Source organism: Henckelia pumila, chromosome 3, assembly GCF_033568475.1.
Source record: "Henckelia pumila isolate YLH828 chromosome 3, ASM3356847v2, whole genome shotgun sequence".
Classification (NCBI taxonomy): domain Eukaryota; kingdom Viridiplantae; phylum Streptophyta; class Magnoliopsida; order Lamiales; family Gesneriaceae; genus Henckelia; species Henckelia pumila.
Window position 1 is genome coordinate 140,139,657 of NC_133122.1, and position 12,429 is coordinate 140,152,085.

Here is a 12,429-nt window from a genome sequence, read left to right on the forward strand (position 1 = left end):
CACAATCAAGCCTTTGCTTGACAAGGTAAAATATTTAATTGTGATTATTTATTTTACTTGAACAAATTTAATCGTAAAAGGTTTTGATACTCAGATATGGAATCGTTCCATATTAGAAAAATAAAATTTTTAAACTTCCGCGGCACCGGGTATCAATTCTAATTGATCTGAACACAGTTTTCCAACAAGTACTGACCGAGATAGCCGGCATGATATATTTGCATGTATGTTGCATGAGTATGTGCTATATGTTTTACTATGTTTTAGCTTGTTTTTCTGCCTTAGCACATGCATGATTTTACGTGTGACTGCGTCTGGAGAGATTTGAGTCATTGACAGTCTCCATAGGGAACAGTGATCTCATGTTGGACTCGAGTCAGGTATGACAGTTTCCATATGGGACTTGTATCTTGTTTTGGATTCGGGCCAGGATGGGGTTGGCTCAGCCCTAATATAGAAACATATGAGTACCCCGCGGAGTCGCTCTCTAGCCGATACTGTATATTTCTGGCGCCATGAGCAAGTGTTTTACCTGGGATTTTAAATCATCTGTGTGCGCATATTTGTACATATATCATTGCTTAAGTATTGAGCGTTATCGCTCACGACCCTGTGTTTGGGTATTGTGGTGTACCTTATGGCGGGGCTGGTTTGAGGCTGGACAGTCCAGGCGGCGCTCAGCAGGATTGAGGATCCGAAAGTGTGAGGTTTTAGAGGGTAGGGATTTGTTTACCCCAAAACTTTGATTTGGTTGTATAATGGTATTTATACACTTTTGTTATCGTCGGTTGTATTCTGCCGATTGGATTTGTTGTATTTTTAATTATCCGCTACTTACGCTTTAAGTTTTATTGCATGTGCTATTTAACTCTGATTAGATAGTGGATCCGGGTTGGGTCACTACACAGAATTTACTGGAAATTTGGACACAAGAAAGTCTTTAACTGGATTTGTATTTACATTATTTGGAACAGCAGTCACGTGGAAAGCTACCTTGCAACCTGTAGTGGCACTTTCTACAACAGAAGCTGAGTTCATTGCCGCTACAGAGGTTATTAAAGAATCTATCTGGTTAAGGGGATTAGTCACAGAGCTTGGTTTTGAACAAGAGCCGGTTGAAGTTTTATGTGATAATCAAAGCGCTATACATCTAGCCAAACACCAAGTATTTCATGAACGTTCAAAACACATTGATATCAAACTTCATTTTGTAAGGGATATCATAGCTAAAGGTGAAGTTGTGTTGAAGAAGATTGCCACAGAGGAGAATCCAGCAGATGCCTTAACCAAGCCACTACCACTTGTCAAGTGTAAGAGATGTCTTAACTTGATAAGTATGAGTGAAGGATAGAAGAAAGTAGGAACTAACGATCACTCAGACAAGTTGAAGACAAGGTGGAGATTGTGAAAAGTGTGTCTTCAACTTAGTGGATTAAGTCCATCATCTATATCTTATTTGGGATCAAAGATATGGACTGGCCATCTACTGTTTTTGGGCCTAAATAAGGGATCCCGATAGCTAACAAACTCAAACGGAATTCGATAGACTGGAAGTTAGTTAGTTATAAAACGGGACCTATGAGATCGAAGGAGGGCAACACACTAAAAGGAAATTCAGAAGACACACAAGGAAATACAAGCTCGAATACACTTGCTCGTGTGAATCAAGATACAGAAACAACAATATAAGAAAGAGTTATAGAGGAAGAACATCAAGGCAATACTGGGAATATGGAGATAGGATATTCAATGAATGTATCGCATTTGATTTGGTTCGAAACTCTGTAATCTTTTGAATTATTGTGGTATGTCTATAAAGTTGTTTGGGTGTTTCGTCCGTGGATGTAGGTCACTTTGGCCGAACCAAGTATATCGATCTTTGTTGATTGTTCTTGATTGATGTGTGTTATATAAATTTCTTGTTTGATCTTGCATTGGTGTGGAATCAATTTATGCAAGAGCGGTGATTGAATCTGCATTGGAGGGATTCTTGTATTCTCGTTATCTAGGTGATTTGTTGGTGAATAGTTGATTCCATTGTTAACAACACTATTATTCTTATTGCTTGCATTCGTTCATACAAGGTATGTCCGACCTTCATGCAAGGTTTTGTCGCTTGGTCACAATGTGTGGCATCTATAAATAGTGTTTCCCGGTTGCAGTCAAACACACAATTCTGCATGAAATACAACACCTATGTTTTCCTCACTTATAGTTTTTGTCCATATTTTTGTCCGCTGCTTTCAGGAGATTGTTGTGCAGATATCTCGTGTTGTCATTGTATCTTATAGACGATTGTCGCTACCGCTAAAGCACTTTTTACGGGGCAATTTCGTCTTGTGAATAGAAAGATCCTTTCGTCTCGACTTACTTATTGTTGTAGTGTTAATGTGTTCCAGAATCCGAGATACACTCGTCACAATCGCAAGAAGAAATTTTTGTTTTTTCTATTTCTAATTCTGAACATGTCTACTGTTTCCATTCACACCGCTCGATATTTCCCCCGCTCACAGTGAGAAGTCGTTCAAGTTTTCTGGTGCCGACTTCAAACGTTGGCAGCAGAAGATGCTGTTCTATCTGACAACACTGAGTTTTTCCAGATTCATGAAGGAGGATCCCCCTGTTTTAACCGAAGGAGATTCAGACACCCAATGAAAGAGTGTGTTGATGCATGGAACCATAGTGATTTCCTTTGTCAAAATTACATTCTGAATGACCTTGATTACACACTTTACAGTGTCTACTGCTCTGTCAAAACATCAAAGGAACTGTGGGATTCCTTAGAAAAGAAGTACTAGACAGAAGACGCAAGCATCAAGAAATTTGTTGTTGGAAAGTTTCTGGACTTCAAAATGATAGACTCAAAAATAGTAACGAGTCAAGTGCAAGAAATGCAAATTATTTTGCATGACTTACTGGCTGAAGGAATGGAAGTCAATGAATCTTTCCAAGTTGCATCCATCATTGAAAAGTTGCTGCCAATGTGGAATGACTTCAAGAATTACCTCAAACACAAACTCAAGGAGTTGAAACTCGAAGATACAATCGTCAGACTTCGAATTGAGGAAGAAAACCGAAACACCTAAGCCAAAACGTACAAAAAGGTAACGGAGGCCGAGACCAAAGCCAACCTAGCAGAATCTAGCACCAGTCACAAGAGAAAGCATCCTTACCATGAAAAGAAACAAGGGAAGACCAAGAAGTTCAAGGGAGATTTCTAAAAGTGTGACAACTAAACCACATAGCCAATGATTGTCATCTCCCAAAGAGAGACAATAAAAAACAGAAACAAAAACAAGACAACGTCGTCGAGGGAAAGTATGTGCCAATAAACATTTCAGAACTTGATCTGTCCACTATTGTATTTGAAACCAACTTGGTGGATAATCCAAGATAATGGTGGATAAATAATGGCTCGAATAGCTACATATGTGCCGAAAAAGAGATGTTCTCATCCTACACTCCTATCAGTGAAAGGAAACTGTTCATGGAAACTCTAAAACTTCCGATGTTGTTGGACTTGGAACAGTGGTGCTGAAAATAATGTCTGGAAACGGGATAACGCTCAACAAAATGTACTGCACGTGCCAGACATTCGTAAGAACTTAGTTTCGTGTTCTCTTTTGAGTAAGAAAGACTTTAGAATGGTCTTTGAATCAGATAAGTTTGTATTAACAAAATCTGGTGTATTCGTAGAAAAAAGATACCGAGACAGTGGTTTTTTAAAATTGAATGTAATGAATGTTATCTATCCAGAGGTGAAGAATAAAGTTATTAATTTTGCTTACTTGACTGAAAGTTCTAATATCTGGTATGAATGATTAAGACACGTTAACTTCAACATCTTGCAAAGATTTACAAATCTAAATGTAATACCTAAGTTTAAAATAAATCTACAGAACAAGTGTGAGATTTGCGTTTAAGAAAAAATGGCCAAAGCTTTATTCCATTATATAACAAGAAGTACTACGCCACTTGAGTTAATATACACTGATGTATGTGATTTAAAACTAGTGAAAACTCGAGGTGGGAACAAATACTTTATAACATTCATTGATGACTGCACAAGATCTTGTTATGTGTATTTATTGAAAAGCAAAGATAAAGCAATCGAAGCTTTCAAGAAATATAAGAATGATATTGAAATTCAACGAAGTTCATAGATCAAGAGGATTCGAAGTGATCGAGGTGGAGAATATGTAGCTCCATTTGAAGAATTTTGCTCAAATTCTGGCATAGTTAATCAAACTACATCCCCATATTCACCTCAATCCAATGGCGTTGCTGTAGTGACCCAACCCGAATCACTTCTTAATCAAAGCATAAGCATGCAATTTACTTAATAGTTAAAAACAACATATACAGCGAAAACCTTTAAATAAACAGTCTTACAATCTACCAGCAGAAAAACTGGTTTTTATAATAATGATACAACCCAACCGAAACTTAATTCTTAAAATCTCAATATAGAAACCTGGAATGATACAATCTTCCCTGCAGATCAACAACCGCTACCACCTGGTCCGTCCAACCTAAGTCCTATCCCGTGAAATGGGGTGTTCAGAACAAAACCATGGGCGTGAGCATAAAACTCCCAGTACAAAAGTATGAGTATATAGGTACTATGTATGCAATGCAAGTGAAGGTATAGGAAACTTATCCTCAATAGAACTCTGCTCAGTCAAAGATGCCATGCTATATAGCACACTAGGCCATCGCATCAGGAGGTACTCCCATACCTTAAACCGTGGATATATCCAGGTCCAAAACTATGGTTCTCATCCACAAAATATAACGGAGTTGAGCGATCCCTCTATTGGAAGTATCAATGAAATACAGGCTCAACGTGTAAATGCATGCAACATAATATCAGTAACATAATAAATGCACACATAAAACATGCAAACATGGAACATGCATACTCAACCGGGGTATCTCGGATAGTACATCCGTACCTTAATCTCAGCAATAAGGCAACCTAGAAAATCCTGTTCTCTAGTCCAAGCCTAAAATCACATAGACACTATATCACTTATAATGTTCTAAAAGTCTTAACTAAGCTATTACATACTCCCTAATCTCTATAGGGATCCAAAATTATACATGTGTTCGTCGTCAGTCCGTTGATGGCGACTGACTCAAAACTCAGGCACTGCTCCGCTACTACCCTCACAGCGTTCCGCCAATCTATGCCCTCTAGTAAGATGCCTAGATACCCCTAAAAACCTACTAGAAGAAGCTAAGAACGAGAGAGAGAAGGTTAATGGGCGAGTCAAAAGTGAGCCTCGGCTCCCCTATATATAGACAATGATCGGAACCTTCGATCGCATGATCGGAGCTTCCCATCTCTCCTTGCAAACCACGTGTCTTGCTTTTAGAGGCTGCCTGCCGCTTTGATCGCACGATCGGAGCTTCCGATCTCCTTGCAAACCACGTGTCTTGCTTCTAGAGGCTGCCTGCCGATAGTAGATCGGAGCTTACGATCCCACTTTAGAGCTTCCGATCTCCTTAATGTCATTGCTTACGTAATTTTCTGGACAACTGGCAAATTGGGACGTTCGGAACTTTCGATCCTACTTCGGAGCTTCCAAACTCCCCTGAGCTTCCGAACCCAAAACTATGTCACCGATCACTTCGGAGATTCTGAAATCTGTTCGGAACTTCCGATCCTCCCGAAGCTCAAAGCTCTACCGAACCATTTCTTATCATTCTGGATATATTTCCCAACTCCTTAATCCCATTTGAGGATCCCTTAATCATGTTTTAACCAATTAAACATAATTAGGAGCTTGATTAACTTAATTTGGAGATGGGTTACTATATTCTCCCCCACTTAAGAGATTTCGTTCTTGAAACAGGACTAGGATAACAGAACAAAATAATATTGAAACAACTTGTATCACAATACTGCAGTTTTTACAATACAACTAAACTGCTGAAATATAATACAATCAAAACAACTCCGGATGCTCAAAACACATACGGCTCTCCAACTCTCAAGTTTCTTCCTCAGTGCCTCGATGCTGCCACTATACAATGACTAGAGGAATGCACTTATTCCAAAGCACCTTGTCTTTCCTGTCAAGGATTCTGAGTGATCTCTTCACGTAGGACAAATCAGGGTCTAGCTGAACGTCTGTTTGTTGCATAATGTGCAACTCATACGCAACATACTGACGAAGTAGCGACACTTGGAACACGTTATGAATTTTGAAAAGATACGATGGTAACGCTAGACTATAAGCCACACCGTCAGCCTTTTCCAAGATCTCGAGCGGACCAATGAACCTGGGTGCTAACTTACCCTTCAAACCAAATCTTATTTCCTTCCGAAAAGTCAATACTCATAAGAAAACATACTCTCCGGTTTCAAAATTCAGTGGCCTGTGATTGGTATTGGCGTAACTTTTCTGCCTATCCTGTGATGTCTTGATTCTCTTCTTGATCAACTCTACCTTGTCCACAATCTACTAGATCAATTCTGGTCCTTCGACCTATCGTTCTCCTACCTCATCCCAAAACAAGGGTGTATGACAACGTCGACCATAAAGAGCCTCGAATGGTGTCATGTCAATGCTACGATGATAACTATTGTTGTAGGCGAACTCTATCAACGGAAAGTGATCCTACCAGGATAATCCAAAGTCCATTATTGAAGTTCTCAACATATCTTCCAATGTTCGAATAGTCCTCTCAGACTGACTGTATGTCTCTAGGTGATAAGCAGTACTCAAACTCAGAGTAGTACCCCAAAGCTCGCAGAAAACTACCTAAAAACCGTGAGGTAAATCTTGGATCTCTATCACTGACTATGCTCAAGGAACTCCATGCAATCACACTATCTTCTAGATGTATAACCTTGCAATGCAATCAAAAGTGAACTCGCGGTTATACGGAAGAAAATGCTCAGACTTGGACAAACTATCCACCACGACCCAAATAGCATCACACTGTCTGGAGGTCATTGGAAAGTGGGTGAAAAAATTCATCGTCACATGCTCCCACTTCCATTCCGAAATTTCTAAACTCTGCATCAGACCACCTGGTCGTCGATGCTCTACCTTGACCTGCTTATAAACAAGACAACGAGAGACAAACTGATACACACTATGCTTCATACCTTTCCACCATAATCTTGTACGTAGATCCTTATACATCTTGGCACTACCTGGGTGCACGGTGAATCTACTACGATGTGCCTGAGATAGAACTTTGTCTTGCAGGGCTGAGTCATCAGGTACCACGACTCTACCAAAAAAAACACAACAATCCGTCTGTCTAAAAGTGAAAATCGGACGTGTTGTCTCCCTGAGCAAGTCTTGCTAATTTTTGCTTCTTCGAATCAGAAAACTACACTTCTCAGATACGAATAAACAAGGATGGCTCAGTTAGCACTGAGAAAACTCGGATTCCCTGTTGTCCTTTCTTATGCAAAAACATAAACTCTGAAGAACAACATTCTCGAATGGTACTAGACCTTGCACTAATACTGAGAGCAGTGATACTTACTTTTTGGCTAAGTGTGTTCGCCACGGGGTTCGAAGTACCTAGATGGTACTTAATCTTGCAATCATAATCTTTTAGAAGATCTAACCATCGACGTTGTCGCTTGTTCAGCTCTTGGTGATTAAACAAGTACTTCAAACTCTTATGGTCCGAAAATATCTCGAACCTCTCGCCATACAGATAATGACACCAAATCTTTAGTGCAAACACGATTGCTGCAAGCTCTAAATCGTGTACTGGGTAATTCCCTTCGTGGGTCTTCAATTGTCTAGAAGCATAGAAAATTACATGTCCATTCCGTGTCAATACACAGCCCAACCCTTGAAGAGATGCATCTGTAAAAACCACATAGCCCCCGAGTCCAGATGGTAATCCAAGAACAGGTGCCGTAGTCAATCGGCCTTTCAACTCATCAAAGAACTGCTCGCACTCGCTTGACCAAATAAAAGGAATATCTTTTCTTGTCAGCTGTGTCAATGGTCTAGAAATTCGCGAGAAATTCTTGATAAATCGCCGATAATATCTTGTCAAATCCAAAAATCTACGAATCTCTAAAGCTGTAGTCGGACTTGACCAATTCAAAATAACTTCAGTCTTACTTGGGTCAACTAATACTCATTTTCGAGAGATAAAATGACCAATAAATACCACTCTGTCAATCCAAAACTCACACTTGCTAAACTTGGCATATAACTGCTTCTCACGGAGAATCTGCAGTACAAGTCTCAAGTGTTGCGCATGTTCATCAACACTGCGCGAGTAGACCAAAATGTCATCAATAAAGACCTTGACAAACTTGTCTAGGTAATCGCAGAATAGTCTTTTCATCAAATCCATGAACACCGCAGGCGCATTTGTCAACCCAAAAGGCATCACTATAAACTCATAGTGACCATAACGGGTACGAAACGCTGTCTTTGAGATATCCACATCTTAAACACACAACTGATGATACTCTGACTGCAAGTCAATCTTAGAGTACACAGATGTACCCTGGAGTTGATTGAACAAATCATCAATACGTGGAAAATGATACTTGTTCTTAGCCGTCGCGCGGTTCAACTGTCTGTAATAGATACAGAGACGCATAGAACCATATTTCTTTTTAACAAAAAGAACTGGCGATCCCCAAGGTGAAATGCTCGGTCGAATATATCCCTTATCCAACAAATCCTGCAACTATTGTTGCAACTCTCTCATCTCTGCTGGTGCTAGAAGATAAGGAGCACGAGAAATTGGTGATGTCCCTGGCACAAGTTCAATCCCGAACTCGATCTCTCTGACCGGAGGATATCCTGGTATATCATCTGGAAATACATCTGGGTACTCACAAACTACTGGTAACTCTTCTACAGACCTGCTACCTACGGATGTATCAACCACATGGATAAAGTAGCCTTTCCCACCCGCCTCTAAGTCCTCACAAGCCCTCAAAGCTGAAACCAGAGGCATAAGAGGTCGCGCTCCCTCACCATATAAAAACCAACTATCGCCCTCAACCGGATGAAAATGAACAATCTTCTGATAAAAATCCACCGTAGCTCTATAAGAGGTCAAAATATCAACACCCAAAATACAGTCAAAATCTTCCATCGCTAGAATCATAAGGTTTGCTAACAACTCAGAGCCCTCAAACTCTAAAGTACATCGCAAGACTAAACGTTTGGCCAAAGCTGAATGATCAGTCGGGGTAGACACAGATAAAACTACGTCTAGAGGTATGTACGACAATCTAGAGAGCTTAGCAAATCTTGCTGAAACAAACGTATACGATGCACCAGTATCTATAAGAACAAAAGCAGGAATTCCGCACAATTTAAAAGTACCTGCAATAACTTCCTCATTATCTTTCTGAACCTGATCATGGCTCAGGGCATAGACTTGGCCTGGAATACGCGGCCTCTGGTTGGTGCTTCCAACCGACTGTCCTGATCTCCTCTACGGGACTGATAACTGTGAACCGGAACCAGATGTTGATCCGCCAACATTTTGCGGGCAATCCCTCTTCATGTGCCCCATCTGGCCACAACGGAAATAGGCGCCACTGGATACACGACATCTGTCTATAGGATGATGTCCTCCACACTTCTCACACTGACCCTTATTCTTTCCAAAACTGTACACACATTTACCGGATCCTGAAACTGACCCAGATCTTAAAGAAGGTGTACCTGACTTATTGAAAGTTTGGCTTCGTGGGCCCAAATAATTTTTTGGTCGAAAATAAGAAGAAAAGTTTCGGTTTCTCTTGAGGGTATTCTCCGCTTGGCAACAACGGTTCACCAATACTTCATGCGATGTCGGATCGTCGTTGATAGACACTAGAGAATAAATATCAGGATTGAGACCTTGCAGAAACAGATCATACTTGGCTTTCGAGCTGCTGGCAACATACGGGCAGTAAGGCAAAAGCTCAAAGAACTTCAACTGGTACTCGTCAATTTACATGCTGCCTTATTTCAGATTCATCAGTTCATTCGTCTTCGCCTGGCGTAGAGCTGCAGAAAAGTAAAATTTTTGAAATGTTGTAAGAAATTCTTCCCAAGTAGCTGAGCCTCACGCTGTTATGATCGGTGTGGAAGTAGACCTCCACAACTTACAAGCATTCCCATGAAGAAGGAATTTAACAGCCTGCATTAATTTTCTGCTCATCAGTGCAATGATACACCTCGAAGTAAGTTTCCATTTCTTCCATCCAGTTCTCAGCCACATCCGGACTCTCGCCTCCCTCTAATGGATTTGGAGTAATCTGCACGAATCTGCGCAAACCAAACTTGTCTCTATCATCCCTGGGGCGATGATGCCTCTGACGTGGTTCCCTGACCTCGTCATCTCCCCCCATCGACAACCGATGCTCCCATGACTTTCATCATCTTGACCAGACATTTAGCAAGAGTACAAAAAATAAGCCTCAATACTGTATCCCTATGTCCCAAATTCAATGCATGCTCTGATACCAATAAATGTAGTGACCCAACTCGGATCACTTTTTAATCAAAGCTTAAACATGCAATTTATTTAATAATTAAAAACAACATATACAACGAAAACCTTTAAATAAAAAGTCTTACAATCTACCGGCAAAACAACTGGTTTCTATAATAATGATACAACCCAATCAAAACTTAATTTTTAAAATCTCAATACATAAACCTGGAACGATACAATCTTCCTTGCAGATCAACAACCGCTACCACCCGATCTGTCCAACCTAAGTCCTACCCCGTGGAATGGGGTGTTGACCGCTAAAATAGGTGTTTTCTAGCAAGTATACTAGGTCAAATAATAGTAAAGTGGACAGAGAGTTCAAGTATCGATCTCACAGGAACTGTTGTCAATTCTCAAATTTTGATTATTATACTTAATCTAGACAAAATAATAAAGAGCGATTTGATTTAAATAAAATATGAATTTAAAATAAAAAACTGCTTAAAAATAAGAATTAAAATGGTTGAAAAGAAAATTTAATTAAAAAGAGACAACCAAGATACACGTAGGTATCAAACAAATCATGTAGCATGTAGCCGATTCAGGACTCAGATTTAATCTTAAATTACGATGAATTCTCCTAACTTTTTCAAAGGTCTATTTCTAGAACAATCAAACCTATTCAAATATTTACAGATTAATTTTTCGTAATTCTAATCAAATTCAAATGCATGAAGAACTGTGAGAATTCAGTTTTCACCTAAAACCGCACACTGAAATCGAATTCTATTTCTAGTCAGTTTTACCATGTGTTAATTATTAGAGTGATCAAAATCAATTCCTCCTCTGTCGACTTAGAATCGATTAACATGCAAGAAAACAATTGGCCAGATCATTCACAAGACAAATACATATATAATAATCAATAATATAAAACCAAATATGAAAAATCCCAAATAAACATCCAAGTTTTCCACATAGATTTGTTCGACCCAATCACTTCGTCTTGGTTGAAGAAAATCTACTCAATAATTGAAAACAATAATTCAAAAATAAAAGAAGAAGAAGAAAAAAGGGAAAAACTCTGAAGAAGATGCAGCAGATCTTCAATCTCCAAGCCTCCTAGCCACCTCACGATCTATGCGTTTTAAACCCCTTTTCACGTCTGAAAATCTCCTATTTATATGTCTTTGAAAGCCCATAAAATAAAGCCTAGAAAGATAAGGTTTTTAATTCCCGAAAATCTAATTTTTTCTGATCCGCGATCTCTCGCTTGAGCAGGCGAAACATGCGCTCGAGCGAGCAACTTTCTGTCCCAATTCTTAAAATTCTGCGATATACATGGACCCCGTGCCGGGTCCGTGCGTGGGTTCGTACATACCAACTTTTAGCGCGCGGTTTCCTTAAAAAAATCATATCTTGAGTTCTAGCCGTCGGATCGAGCTGAAATTTGGATAGCATCTTCAAAACATCTTCAACTTCATTTTGAATGGTGAGATCGGATTTGGATCTCTCTATCATTAAAAATGAAATTTTGACCATTGCTGCTCCGTAATTCATTCTTTCAAAAATCCATTTTCCTACAAAATTACCCTGGAGAGTGAAATGCACACATATGCAAAAATCACATTAAAACACATAAAAATACAATGAGATAATACGAATGTATGCAAAATAAACATAAAAATAACATAAAATAATGCATACAAAATGCATTTATCAACACCCCCATACTTAAATCTTGCTCACCCTCGAGCAAGACATGCAAAAACAATATGCAAACACAAACATAAGTAAGGACGAGTCATGGAAAATACATCCTCCGATAAGTTTCAGCACCAACAAAACAAAATAACAAAAAATTTCTCTCGATTTTCCATAATACACCATCAGTTTAATGTGAACGTGTGTGTGTCATGTTATTTCAGATACATGCAACTTAAAAAAAATCTGATATACGACTGCTTAGCGTCCTATGACAAATCAATGCAAGTG

General features: G+C 39.3%; 1 protein-coding gene across 1 annotated transcript; it reads right to left on the minus strand.

Annotated features, from left to right (window-relative positions):
• Positions 1-8,685: 8,685 nt before the first annotated feature.
• On the minus strand, positions 8,686-10,348 carry LOC140889622 (uncharacterized). Its single transcript, XM_073297341.1, has 3 exons — positions 10,175-10,348; positions 9,333-9,444; positions 8,686-9,290 (listed from the first exon to the last, which is right to left on the minus strand). The coding sequence occupies exons 1-3, from the start codon at positions 10,346-10,348 to the stop codon at positions 8,686-8,688; spliced, it is 891 nt and encodes a 296-aa protein (XP_073153442.1).
• Between the last annotated feature and the right edge of the window lie 2,081 nt (positions 10,349-12,429).